Raw genomic sequence first — 14,055 nt, 5'->3', positions numbered from 1 at the left:
TGGTGGTGATACCTATTAGGATCAGCGGCATTGCCAGTCAGCTTTTTTTTTCCCTTCTCTTTCACTCTTAATCCTATACCACCACCACCACCACCACCACCACCACCACAAGTAGCATACAAAAACACAACACAAGATGAACTGCTTATTATCAAAGACCAAAGAATTTGTGAAATATCATGTAAGATCAAGCGAGTGTACATGAATGCTCATGGCAAACCACTGATGAGCATCTATCCATAGTGCGTAAATGATGCTTTGGATGCAACCACCACCATTTACAACAATTACGATTCTCAATTGCCAGCCAAGAAACTCGTAAGTCTTTGCTTATATTCGCTCGCTTGGTTTGAGAGAGAGAGAGAGAGAGAGAGAGAGAGAGATGTCCATGAGATTAATTTGTACTTTCTGTAGATTTCAAATCAAGGGTACAATGTGGGCAGTTTGTACACCAAGTCAACACCTTCCGTCTTTTCGTTTGTCTTTTGTATGCTGTTGGTTAATTTCTTGTTGGCATTGACAAAGCCATAGGCCGAGTTGTTCATTATTTTTTTCTAATAAACTTGCGTTAAATACAGATGCAATGTGCTGAAAATGACGCACCCTACCATTAGATGGCACGACACCGGCAAAAGTACCTCCATCCAGGCACCAACCCAGGATCATGACAAAAGTCTTGTTGCTTTGATGGTCCATTGTTGACACAAGCATCATGAGAAGCATTGCCCTTTAACGCCTTCCACCATGTCCAATAGAATCCTTTACTATGTAAAAAATTTATATCGCTACACCACCTGATAGCAACCCCTTCGCGACTGTGGACGCGATTCCAAAATATTACAAGATACAAAATTTTATTACAACAAGATTCCCTCTTCTTTTCCTGTTTTTTTTTTCTTGTTCTTCTGCCCCATCTTGTGTGTGTGTGTGTGTGTGTGTATTTTAATTAACAATGGCAGCTCTTTTACCTGTAACCATTCAAAATGTCAATTACCAGGAGGATAAAGGTAAAGCGATCGGCAGACCCACTGGCACACATGCCTGTTAACATCCCAACCCAATCCTCACACATTCAATCCTACAGGCTTTCTCGATAGTTTCTTTAGAGGGTACAAGGAAACCATCCCTGGAGCCATGGGAGACGAGGAGGTGAATGTGAAATATGACAATCTTTTGGTAACAGCTTCATTCACGCTTCACTGCCCCTGATACACATATACTGATCCACGACTACCATCATCTAGCAAAATGTAGTGGATAGAGAGCAATCGGTTATTGTCGTTGAATTGGACGACTTGTTAAAGGTGGGTTTGCATTCACATGCGCGTGTTTCTCTCTTCCACAGCATGATCTGACACATCCTTCTAGTTTGAAGATGATCTCAACGAAGTCAATAACCGTGGTATTGTCAATCGCATTGTTAGAAACACAAAGCACTATGTCGACATTACTTGTGATGTGATTGACTCTATCTGTGCCAGCAAACAACCTACCAATGCTGACCTGAGCTACAAGGACAGTGTACTCGATGTGATTATTCGTCAGAGAAGCAACCGTGATGCCAATAGACCCAACGATTCAGACGAGCGTTTCCCTCCTTCCTTGACACGTCGCTAGTAAATATCACCCCTCTCATACAGACATCTCCAAATAACTCACCGTACCTTTTTTCCCTCCCCCTTCAGCGAGGTCTTTTTCAAACCATTGAGCTCATCCAGCGCTTTCGCAGTTCGTGAAATCAAGGGCTCTTCTTTGGGCCATCTTGTCACTGTGCGTGGTATCATCACCCGTGTCTCTGATGTCAAACCCTTCCTCCAGGTCAACACCTACAGTTGTGATTCTTGTGGCTATGAAATCTTCCAAGAGATCAAGCAAAGACAGTTCACGCCTTTGACAGAGTGTCCCTCAGAAGCATGTCAACAAAACAACGTCAAGGGTAAGCTCTACATGCAAACCAGAGCATCCAAGTTTTTGGCTTTCCAAGAGGTCAAATTGCAGGAATTGACAGATCAAGTGCCTGTGGGTCATATCCCTCGTACAATGACAATGCACATGTATGGCGCTGCTTGTCGTCAACTCACGCCTGGCGATGTCGCCAATGTCAGCGGTATCTTTTTGCCTATGCCTTACACTGGCTTCAGAGCCCTTCGTGCTGGTCTCTTGACAGACACCTACTTGGACGTGCAATACGTGCACCGTCTCAAGAAGCAATACGACGAAATTGAGATGACCGCTGCTGATGAACAGATCATTGAGCAGCTCAAGCAAGATCCCAATGTGTACAGCCGTTTGGCTCGCAGTATTGCCCCTGAAATTTACGGTCATGACGATGTAAAAAAGGTATTGTTGCTCTTGCTGGTAGGTGGTGTCAACAAGACCATTGGTGACGGCATGAAGATCCGTGGTGATATCAATATTTGTCTGATGGGTGATCCGGGTGTTGCTAAATCTCAGTTGCTCAAATTCATTGCCAAGGTGGCTCCTCGTGGTGTCTATACAACAGGCCGTGGTTCCTCTGGTGTCGGTTTGACAGCTGCTGTCATGAGAGAACCTGTTACAGATGAGATGATCTTAGAAGGCGGTGCTTTGGTATTGGCTGATAACGGTATCTGCTGTATTGATGAATTCGACAAGATGGATGATTCAGACAGAACAGCTATTCACGAAGTGATGGAACAACAGACAATCAGTATCTCAAAGGCCGGTATCAATACGACACTCAATGCGCGTGCTTCCATTTTAGCCGCTGCTAATCCCCTTTATGGACGCTACAATACCCGCATGTCTCCCACACAAAACATCAATCTGCCCGCTGCTTTGCTCTCCCGTTTTGATATTCTCTACTTGATCCTAGACAAGCCTTCTGATGACATGGATCGTCTTTTGGCTGAGCATGTTACCTATGTCCATACTCACAACAAGCCACCTCAAATGGATTTCAACGCATTAGAACCTCATATGATTAGGTAAGTTTTTTTTTTTTTTTTTTTTTTTTTTTTTTGTGTGTGTGTGTGTCACAAATCAAGTTTAGTGGACAGCGACACTCATTTCATCTTTACCTACTAGACATTATGTGGCCCATGCTAGAAGCAAACGTCCTGTGCTCACACCTGAAGTCTCTGAATATGTCACAAGCGCCTATGTTGGATTAAGACGACAATACAAGCTCGACGAAGATCGCCAACAACAATTCACTTACGCATCCGCACGTACCTTATTGGGCATTATTCGTATGGCTCAAGCTTTGGCTCGTATTCGCTTAGCAGACGTAGTTACACCTGCCGATGTGGATGAAGCTTTGAGATTGATTGATGTATCCAAATCATCGTTGGATGACGATAGTCAAAGACGCGGTGGTCGTCATGATACATCTCCCCTGAGCGGCATCTTTAATATCGTGAAAGAATTGGCCCAGGAACGCAGTGAAAGTGGGTTCGCTTTGTCTATTGTTAGAAATCGTGTTGCTTCAAGAGGTTATACTGAAGCTCAATTGGATGAGGCCATTCGTGAATACACTGCATTAGATATCTGGCAAGTGAGTGATTCTCGTCTTCAAATTGTTCATTAGTTTTATTCTCTCCCTTTTGCCTGTTTTTTTTTTTTCATCCCATATATATACATACATTACTCTCTCTCTCTCTCTTTATTAAACACACACATTTCGTTTTTTTTTTTTTTTGAAGCACTTGAAAAAGATATCAATCAAGCAGCAGATCTAAGATGAATTTACTACATTTCTATTTGAATAAACCATTTTGAATAATAGCATGTACAGAGGAAAAAATGCCACTCGAAAACTTGAGAGATATCACATGAATGCATACTCTACTCTTGGCTGTGGTGCTTCGTCTTACCACCAAGTTGTTGCTGCTAGAAAAAGGGAATAGTTGGTAGCACGAAGATTGCCTTGAGAATTGAACAGAGCTGTGCTCCCTTACCTTCTTCCCATTTACTTTAAAGAACTTTATCATATGGAACAAATTCTCAGTTACTGGCAATACAGCTACTTGATATGCTTTGGTAAATCGTTGCTTGTAGTATTTTGATTGATGCAAATATATATTAACTCATAGGCTGTAGACTTTGATTGGGACAACTATATCCACATTTATGGAAGTTCAAATCGAGCTATCAGCGTAGCCAAGCTGCTATCTGTAGTATCTTTATTCAAAATGCATGGTCAAATTTTATAATCATACTGACCAAATCTCTTTTTCTATATCGTAGGTGGAGGAGGACACTGAAACGAAAGACTTGCCACTGTTAAATTACAGTGTATTTTCAAAATACTTCAAGCTACTGTCAAAAGACAATGGTCAACTCTCAAAAGACGAAAATGCGACACTGGCATCCATTAGAAACCTTTTCAAAAGAATCAAAGACAATTTTGCAGAAGAAAAGGGGGTTTTACTCAACACAGCTCAAATACTATTCATTATGCCTATAGGCTGGACTGAAGAACGGTACAAAGACAAATTGCGTGCATTCTTCTTGGATATAGAATGGATTTCACCCAAAGACAACGAAAGCAAGCTCATCATGATACCCATTATCCAAATGCTGGCTGAATATTTCCAAAACTCGACTAAACAGAAGCAACATTTAGATAGAGAAAGAACCTCGGTATTCGTTTCTGCGCAAATAGCAAACGAGGATGATACGACTGAATTCAGCTACACGTTTTTCAAGATGCAAGGCGCCAAAGAATTGATTGCCGTGTCCAAAACTCTTGCTTCTAGCGATTTCTTCCTTGTACCTTCTATCACTAGCAGCAAGTCCATCTATCTCGCCAATCTGGATACTGCAATGTACAATGCCGTCAAGAGAATTCTTGCTCGTGTCCGAGGCAAAGATCTAACATGTGTATCTGATGAAAATACAGCTAAAGAGGATGACCCAGCATGGACCATTGCGTGTCACTTGCCGCTTATCTACGAAAATAAGGTAAAGAGCCTTTATACAAAAAAAAAAAAAAAAAAAAAAAAAAAAAAGCTTACTGTCTATATTAACCAAATGATGACAATGTAGTTTGGGTTGATGTCCAGCGGGCGTATGGAGATAGCTTTAGAGGACGTGATTTTTGAAAAACGCCATCAGCTGAAAGATTTGAAAAGCTGGACTTGTGGTCAACTCATAGCAGCAGTTTTTGAGGATGCAGATGTCAAGCATTACTTTAAACAAGTGAGCAGTTTCTTCAAAGAGGCTCTGGATGAATTTGGTGCTATTAAAAACTCTCCTGATGGAATTCAGCATATTCTTTTTTACAGCCGTTATTGTAATTCGGATGGCGATGTTTCAACAGGGCAGGATTACAGTGATTACATCAAGCAAGCATTGATCGACGAAAGTATCATTCAACCTGGAAAAGACTTTGATGGAATCAATCTATATTCTAATGCTCAATTCGCTATGCAGCAGCCGTACAAGATGATTCAGATTGCCAACGCTGTACTGCCGCCAGTTATTGTAAATGATAATAAGCAGCAAAACGACTCTTTAATTCAGACATGTAAACACGCCGATAATTTGATTGCGCCAAACTCATTCTATGTACAAGCCAATGTCACTGAAGCTCAAATCAGTTTTATATTGAACAAGGTCGTCGAACTCCCATCGTCCGAAACTGGTATAGGATTGTTCACTATTCAAGAGAGATCAGTAAAAATGCAAGACATAGCAGAGACAGCATTGCATATCCTATGGGATCATTGCCAATCTATGGCCAATTTAGAAGAACAGCAGCATACATTGTTTAAGCGTTGCCAGGACCATGATACGATGGCATTCTCGTCAAGCCATTATAAGGAATTCAAGAAAAATGCAAGAAAACTAATCGACTTGTGGGTAAGGAGCAAACATAGCTATATCAAGACGTTGAATGAGAATTAACACGTACTGTATATAGTTTGCAACTGAGGATACATTCTCTGGAGATGGATCATTAGACGCGTATCATCTGGTTTCGGTGGATCAGCAATGTACCTGTGCTTTGCATCTATCCCAGCGATTGCTTTTGGAAGTGGGACTGAAGCCTGCCATTGTCAGCATCGCAACTACCATCACGAGCGCTCTATTTTCGAATGATTTCTTTGGACTCTATCAACTATCTGCCTTGATTTTTAGAAAAAATCTGGAAGCCATCAAGAATCTCTACTTTTCTTATGCTATTGACCAGATATTGAAGCAAGCTCTGAAAGGATTTTTGCAAATACACCACAACCGACTGTTGCTGTTATTTTATGACAAGCATTCAAACGACAATACATCGCAATACCTTGGCCGAGGTCATTATTCGCAGATACCGAGCATGGCTTATACCTTCAGAGTTGAGTTGCGGCCCATAAAGACTCAGACTATTACTGTTGGGCTTCTGGAAGATGGTGTATGCAAGAGGGTCCCGCTTACACCTGTTGAGCATGATAGGGGTAGGGAACCGTTATTTATGTTCACGCATCCTGGCTTGACCAAAGAGGAAGACATACCTTTAGAAGGGATATGTTTCACTTTTCATATACAAGGTTGCAGCTCCTTGAGCATAGGTACGCAAACACGACCTGGCGCTATACATGCCTTTTATGTTGTACAGTACACTCATACATTGACATCGCTTTAGAGACCTATGTGTCAGGTCATCCTGAGAGAAGCACACATCAACACCTAGTAGGAAGAATGCCGCATCACTTTTCTACTGAACAGAAATTGTGCTCTCCTGTTACCTTTAAGATTTTACCCGAACATTACTCATCAATTATCAAGTGTGTTGCATCTTTCTCATTGGCGTCGTCTCCTGAATACAGCGAATTCATCCAATCTGATATGTCTAGACAAAGTAATGGAGAGCATAATGTGTTTGAGGTAAAGAGATCAATCAACGTCGTTGAAAGGTTGTTTCTGAAGAAACAACTATACGAATAATAAAGAAATGCTTCTGATTGTTTGAATTAATAATCTCGCTTGAAGCATTCTGCCTTGAATAAAAGGCATCCACAAGCCTTTTAAAGACGTTTATGATTCATGACATAGCAAACGCATTGATGCAGATGAAAGATAGGCTGGTCGAGAATTAACCAGTGGTGTTTCCTAGTACTTTCAAACAATTCATTCGTTGAGTGTTTGCTCAAATACGAAACAGCTATACGTATTGACCATCTATTCGGATGAAATAATACCTTCCCAAATTCTTGATCTCAGCGTGGCGTTATCTATGATCTCTGTTACATTCAAAACCCTAGATTAATAAGAGCAGTACTGTATATAGCCCAAGATGTACCAGGTACCACCAAATCCAATCTCTGAATATTGGTAACCCCTGAGGTGTTGGAACATCTTCCAATCAGACACAAGCAAACGGCATGAATTTAAAATCACCACAAAATGTTCTCTCTCTTTTTTTTTTTTTTTTTTTTTTCTTCTTTCCACAAAACCATGACCAATTTGCAAGAGTATGATACTCTTCTGCTAAGGTCAACCAGTACACATAAAGACTGGTGGCGATGGCTTGTCTTGCTTTCATTTTCCTTGTTTTCATTCTCCAGTGCACTCATGTTGGTATTTGTTTCAGTCAGGTAAAGTCCATGATGCTGACTTTGCTTGGATAGGTGGATTACCTTTGCACCATGTCTATATATCTTTGTTCAATACTACTTTCAACATGAAAGTACAGCCACGACCAACGCTATCCACTCGCTGTCTTCAGTGTACATGATGATCTATCCATTTGCAATCCAATTTACGTTTAAATACTTTGAAGATCGACTTGATGGATCACTACCACCGGGTAATGGACTGAGACGAGGTATATTAATTGGCGCTTGTTTGAATGCTGTTGCGGGCGGTGTTCGATGGTTGGGAGCCATTCCGTCCATGTACGGTTTTGGTATATTGTTCCTGGGTCAAACCATTGCAGCTGTTGGTAAGTTGTCAGCTCAGTTTCTGTTACATATCCATATCCAACATACCTCATTTCATCTTTTAGCACAGGTATTCATGTTGTCGATACCGCCTCAACTTGCAGTGGCATGGTTTCCTGAAAATGAAATCAATGTAGCTACCTCCATTGCTGTATCAGCCAACAATTTAGGCATTGCAGCTGGTTGTGCCCTGACGCCACTGATTGTCAAGCAAGCATCCCGAGATACAGATATACCGCATTTACTACTGATACAGGTACGAGATGCGTCTGGATTGAAAACGCACATGCTCATAGCCAAGTTTTAGTTTATCATGTGCCTGATTGTTTTGTTGTTGATTTGGTTTTCCTTTCAGAAACCGCCGCCTTACTGGAAGAGGTACGAACATATACAATAGTGGTATTTATAGCTTTGCTCATCCTTCCTTGTGTATACACTGCTAGTATGATCCATGAAGTCAATTCAGCAGATCAATCAAGTCGATTATGGAAAGAAAAGAAATTTATTTACATGTTGGGATCCTACTGTATCATCATGGGAGCGCAATGTGCCATCATCACCTTACTAGCACAAATCTTGATTCCACCTTTCAAACATGTGATTGACGAAAAACTGGTAGGTCTATTAGGTGCCGCCATGCTGTTTGTGGGATTTCCAGCAAGCATTGGCGTGGGCTACTATTTGGATCAAACACTCAGGTACAGACGAGTGTGCATCTTGCTCTCCATGGTAACCGCTGTCAGCGTATTGTGTTTGTATCTGGCCAGTGAATTTCAGTATTTGACCGGTGTAGTGGTCTCTTGTGTCTGTTTTGGACTCTCATCGTATGGTAAGTACTGATTGTATATGCTACATGTGCTACTATCTAACAAACAGCCATTTGCCCAACAACAGCCATCGCCCCTGCATTCTTTCAATTTGCAAGTGAACTGTTTTACCCCATCAGCGAGATTATACCCACAGGCTATTTATTCACTGTTGGCAACATTGGAGGTGTCTTTCTTGTGGCTGTCATGGGATGGAGTGAAGACATGTCCCTCCAATTTACCATGCGTGTGCCCATGCTATGTCTGTCCATGGCCATGTTTGTCAGTGTTTATTTTATGGCTCAAGTGAAAGGGTCCTTGAAACGCACCATACATCAACAATCACCTTAGATCATCCTTATAGATTAAAGTATACTTTCTTTATTTCATTATCATCACAAACAACACGTTGGAGCAGTTAGCAAATTTATGGTTGATTTAATATTTTTTTTTTTTTGTTGTGTAAAAAAAAAGAAAGAGAGAGAGAGAGAGAGAGAGAGAGAGAGATGGATAGATAGATATATCTATAAAGAGAGTGGTATCCTTTTTTTTTTCCTACAATGGCGACTAATTTTGACGAGCCTTCAAGTGTATATATTGTAGAATATACACACAACGATTGTTTGTTACCATCTATCACGTATAATATAAACTAAGCTATAATACCAAAAAGTGGATTAAAGAGAGAGAGAGAGAGAGAGAGAGAGAGAGAGAAAGAGGAGGAGGGAAACACGCCACCACGCAATAATACCAATACAGTTTTTTGATTTTAAAATTGAGTAAATGATTGACTTGCTTGGCTGCGAATATCAAAATCTTGACTCATCAAGGAAGACACGTCTTGCGACTTGTAATCTTCATAAAACTGTGTATCTTGACTCATGGGATGGCCGCTACCGCTGCTGCTGCCATGTTGACTTGCCATTTCACTCATCATACGCAAACGATCACTTTGAGATAAAGCCAATCCAATCGACGTTTGACTACTGTACAGGTTTTGAGAGCTGCCCATCTGCCATCCCATGGCATGATTGGCAAATGTAGAGGACCCAGGCACGTAGCGCTGTTGTTGCTGCTGCTGTTGTTGTTGCGAGCTGTCGTCATCCGTAGGGCGAGATTTACGATGAAAGACACTAGATTGAGATAAATCTTGTGTGAAAGGCCCACTTGCGGATGGAATAAAGGGGATGCTGAATTGCGAGTTGGGCAAAGAACCCACCTCGGATGGAATATAGCCAATGGGATCATGGGTTTGCATGAAATCTTGTCCGTAGCCACCTTTTGTACCATTACCACGACGATTATCGTTCGCCAAAGGAGGTCTAGCAAAAGCCTCACGGGCATCCACTTGATGAGCAAGGCCTTGACGGAATTTGTCATCCTTGCGATACGATTTCCTGGGTCGATTGAACTGGATCATAGAGACACGCAGGTTGTTGAGAGCACCGTCCACAAGGCAGCCCTTTTCCTTGTAATGCACCAGCAGATGATGCCACAAGGGATGTCTGCTCAGAATCTTGGGGTTGCCCAGAATCACCACACCGTATTTCGCACGTGTCAAGGCCACATTTAGACGTCTGGGATCGCTCAAAAAACCGATGCCCTGATGCTCATTGGAACGCACACAACTGAGGATAATGTAGTCCTTTTCGCGGCCTTGGAACGCATCCACACTAGCGACTTCAATCTCCTTGTACAGGTCCTTGCGCAGAGAGCCGTTGAATTGCATGTACTGCACAATGTAAGAACGCTGGCCTTCGTAAGGGGTCACTACACCGATTTGAGAGGGCAAAATACCAGACTTCATGAAGCGAGTAACAATCTTCTCACAGTTGGAGGCTTCGGTTCTGTTGAGATAGGATGTACCTGAAGTGGAGATCTCTTCATTGCCCAGATTGACGTAGAACATCATGGGGGTTTCAGGCACGGGCCAGGGAAAATCGACATTTTTGCGGATACGTTCTTGCGTGGTGATGCCGTTTTGCAGCGTGCCTTCATAAAACATGTTGCTAGGAAACTCGGATAAACAGGGATGCATACGGTATTGCACTTGGAGACGAATAGGACGGATACCAAGAATGACCAATCTCTCAAACAGGGATTGACATAGACCCGCACGAGCTGCCTTCTTGTTCATGATCACAGGCCCCAACTGCTGGTGATCACCTACCAACACAGCTTGCTTGCAGCCCAACACCAAGGGAATCATGCACTCGGGCTCTGATGCTTGCGTGGCCTCATCAATCAGCACAGTACGGAATCTCAGCTTGGCAACACGAGGATCGCCTGCACCGACACTAGTACAGCAAATGACATCTGCGTTTTGCAAAATCTCCTTTTCACAGGCTCGCTTGAGTGATTTGTATTTTTTTTCGTCGTAGGCGCTCAATTCGCCTTGATCTCGTTTCAGATGAATCAGCTTTTGCAGCTCTACGTTGGTGTCGTTGTTTTGCACTTGTTCATGGAGTGTCAAGAAGGACACGGGTGAGTCCAATTCTTCTCGAGATTTGGCAGTGATACGGACGACCTTGAGACCCGTTTGATGGATTTTTTCGGCGAGCTGATCAACGGCTACATTGGAGGGTGCACACACTAGGACTTGGCCAGGATTCATCTTGGCTAAATGGTACACAATGGAAGCAGAGGTGACAGTCTTGCCAGTACCTGGGGGGCCCTGGATCAAACTCAAAGGCTTTTGAAGCACGGACTTGACAGCGTAGACTTGAGAATGATTGAGTTCAGGCAAAAAGGGAGCAGAGAATCTGTGTACATCGGGGTTTAGGCATGTGTATGTATGTATGTATGTGTGTGTGTGTGTGTGTCATATAGAATCCAAAGAAACTCACCTCTTTGGCATCTGTGTCTTGAGTACTTGAGGTTCAACATCATGTCCCAAAAGACGATGGTAGATGTAGCCGCTCACACTCGTCTCATCCACAGCAAATGTCTTCATGGCAGATTGCATACGATCAAACGATGTCGATTTCCACACGAAATCCACCGAGAAATTGTGCGTGCAGTCAGTGGGAGCTCTTCCAGCACGAGTCAATTCCAACGCAACTTCATCACTGACATTGTTGGGAATCTTAATGACATGACCAGCGGCTTGCCATGCGTCATGCAACTCTCCACGATAGCGTAGACAAAGCTCATCGCCCACTGCTAGCTTAATTTCACCCAATTCGAGCTTTGGAAAATAGAACCAAGCAATGTTCTTTTGATTAAGACCTACATCCCAACGCACAACAATATCATCGCAAGTCTATTTACTGTGATGTTAACTACTGCACGTCCCCCCTCCCCTCCTCTTCTCTCTTTAGACACTTGCCTGAGATTCCTTTAACTTTTTATCATAGTCAGCTTCCATCATGACCAAAGGACCAAAGATGTTTTGATACTGATAAGCATCTTCATATCTGTACACGCGCACACAAGATGGATTAATACAACATAGTTCTGTATATCCACCCAACTCGCATCACTCACCTCAATAACACTGGATGTGGTTCATCATCGACACCAGGTTTCTCCAGATCCTCCAAAGTGGCTTCTCCATTATCCTTCCACAACTCTTCCAATTTGTTGATTTGTGTTGATGAAATCTGACGAGCACGAAGTTGCTCTTGATCAGAGGGGATTTTTACCAACCACGTTAAAAAGCATCTATCATCAATCAATGGCATCCACTGTGTTGTATCCCAATTCATGTCCTTGGAGGAAGGCACAGCAGCACAAGGTTGTCTGTATTCGTTATATATGAGGTGAGTACATGTACACATATACCACTTACTCTCTCCAAACTTACCTGCAAATCAATACAACCACAGTATCACTCTTTGCAGGTATAAAGCCTAACAAGAAGACATTACGACACCCGCAATTATAACATTCCAACACTGTATCACCCAAAGGAGATTCTGGATGAAGAGACACTTCCTTGTGTTTAGCACGTACAAGATGATTGATGATATGAGACCCAGACGTGTTGCCTCTGGAGTTACAGAACCATCTATCACAAGTAACACACTTGACAACAGAAGCAGGCGAATGGATACCGCAGTATTTACAAGCATGGGCTGGCAAATCCTTGTCTTGCGCTTGAACAGCCAAATCTCCAAAATCATCTGTGTCTTCAAACTGGAAATCATTGACAAACGAGGTCGTACCGTTGGCTTGTGCGTTTTCATCTTCGTCGTTTTCATTCAAGTGGAGTGAGCTCAAGTCTGAAGCAGCTGCGTCCATATCATGTTGGTGTCGTTGTTGTTGCAAATGATCTCGTGGTGTCTGCGTAAAATCGCTATACTCGTACTGCGATGATTGCGTATCAGCTGAATATTCCAAGAAGGTAAAATCATCTTGCGATGCTCCCTCAAAGTGATCCATTTTTTATGTAAAAAAAAAAAAAAAAAATAGTAGTGAAGAAAGAGAGAGAGATATATAAAGCGAGTAGTAGCAAAAAAAAAAATCTTTATACAATATGCCCACTGTAGGACGGAATATGAAAACTCTACAGAATATATGAGAACAGATCAATCCTCGCATATTTTTAGATGTCATAAACTATAAGAACCCTTTATTAATGTGGACCTGACTCTTATGCGATGTTCCACAATTATATACACGTAGATACTTTATATACAGACAAGCAGTATACTGGTATTACCTTTTCTACTCAAGAGTGTGCAAAAATCTGGGCGCATTTGAGCTGTGTTTTTTTTTTTTTTTTTTTTTTTTTTCGTCAGAGCAGCACCAAACAGTTGCTCTCACTTGGCGATTACTTCTTGACACCTCTAAACAACATTTTTTGGGATTGTCAAAAAATCGACTCCAAGCCATGAAGTACCCCCCCTCACGGTTTTCATTGAAAGTTAAACGATCGCGTTTTTGACCTTCAAAATGAAGACTTTTATTATGGCATACGAGCCTTTCAACACCTCGGGTGGTTTCCTGACCAACGCTTCGCTTCAGAGGAAACCAACCTACGTTCAAACGGCTCGCGCTATCGATTGCTCTTGCGTATCTTGTCATAATACTGCTACTTTCATGTTGACCCTCCACTTACACATAAAAGCCCTTTATATTATCTGTGGATCTGATTCTTAGGTGACGCTCTACATCCATATACACGTAGCTATTTCGTATACGCGCAAGTAGCATACAGATATTACCCCTTTTTAGTCAAGCGTGTGAATAATACAGCAAAATATGAGTGCACCTGATCCGCGTTTTCTCGCGTTCAAGGCCGTTTTAGATGGTCATAATAGCACCAAACAGTTGCTCTCGTCTGGCAGCTACTTTCTGATACCTTTGCTCAACTTTTTGGGGATCAAAAAAAACAT

The 14,055-nt window shown here is 42.1% G+C and overlaps 5 protein-coding genes across 5 annotated transcripts; 4 read left to right on the top strand and 1 right to left on the bottom strand.

The window, feature by feature from the left end:
- Positions 1–136: 136 nt before the first annotated feature.
- On the top strand, positions 137–531 carry ATC70_004028 (uncharacterized protein; the record flags this gene model as incomplete). The annotated part of the gene is made up of 3 exons (XM_064823381.1): positions 137–181; positions 244–318; positions 415–531. The coding sequence occupies 3 exons, from the start codon at positions 137–139 to the stop codon at positions 529–531; spliced, it is 237 nt and encodes a 78-aa protein (XP_064687705.1).
- A 421-nt stretch (positions 532–952) lies between these two features.
- On the top strand, positions 953–3,568 carry GRR1_2 (DNA replication licensing factor MCM7; the record flags this gene model as incomplete). The annotated part of the gene is made up of 6 exons (XM_064823380.1): positions 953–1,007; positions 1,085–1,176; positions 1,245–1,304; positions 1,369–1,616; positions 1,686–2,966; positions 3,067–3,568. 6 exons carry the CDS (start codon positions 953–955, stop codon positions 3,566–3,568), a joined length of 2,238 nt encoding a protein of 745 aa, XP_064687704.1.
- Positions 3,569–4,437: 869 nt separating this feature from the next.
- On the top strand, positions 4,438–6,915 carry ATC70_004026 (uncharacterized protein; the record flags this gene model as incomplete). The annotated part of the gene is made up of 4 exons (XM_064823379.1): positions 4,438–4,944; positions 5,029–5,844; positions 5,906–6,539; positions 6,614–6,915. 4 exons carry the CDS (start codon positions 4,438–4,440, stop codon positions 6,913–6,915), a joined length of 2,259 nt encoding a protein of 752 aa, XP_064687703.1.
- Positions 6,916–7,425: 510 nt separating this feature from the next.
- Positions 7,426–9,067, top strand: SUI3 (translation initiation factor eIF-2 beta subunit; the record flags this gene model as incomplete). The annotated part of the gene is made up of 6 exons (XM_064823378.1): positions 7,426–7,544; positions 7,599–7,912; positions 7,976–8,166; positions 8,218–8,288; positions 8,354–8,739; positions 8,805–9,067. 6 exons carry the CDS (start codon positions 7,426–7,428, stop codon positions 9,065–9,067), a joined length of 1,344 nt encoding a protein of 447 aa, XP_064687702.1.
- A 418-nt stretch (positions 9,068–9,485) lies between these two features.
- Positions 9,486–13,099, bottom strand: ATC70_004024 (uncharacterized protein; the record flags this gene model as incomplete). The annotated part of the gene is made up of 5 exons (XM_064823377.1): positions 9,486–11,478; positions 11,563–11,978; positions 12,045–12,132; positions 12,203–12,457; positions 12,522–13,099. The coding sequence occupies 5 exons, from the start codon at positions 13,097–13,099 to the stop codon at positions 9,486–9,488; spliced, it is 3,330 nt and encodes a 1,109-aa protein (XP_064687701.1).
- Positions 13,100–14,055: the final 956 nt, after the last annotated feature.

This window comes from Mucor velutinosus (genome assembly GCF_035048745.1).
Source record: "Mucor velutinosus strain NIH1002 chromosome Unknown tig00000468, whole genome shotgun sequence".
Classification (NCBI taxonomy): Eukaryota; Fungi; Mucoromycota; class Mucoromycetes; order Mucorales; family Mucoraceae; genus Mucor; species Mucor velutinosus.
The sequence above is the reverse complement of the archived record's forward strand: the minus strand, read 5'-3'. Positions and strand labels throughout refer to the sequence as shown.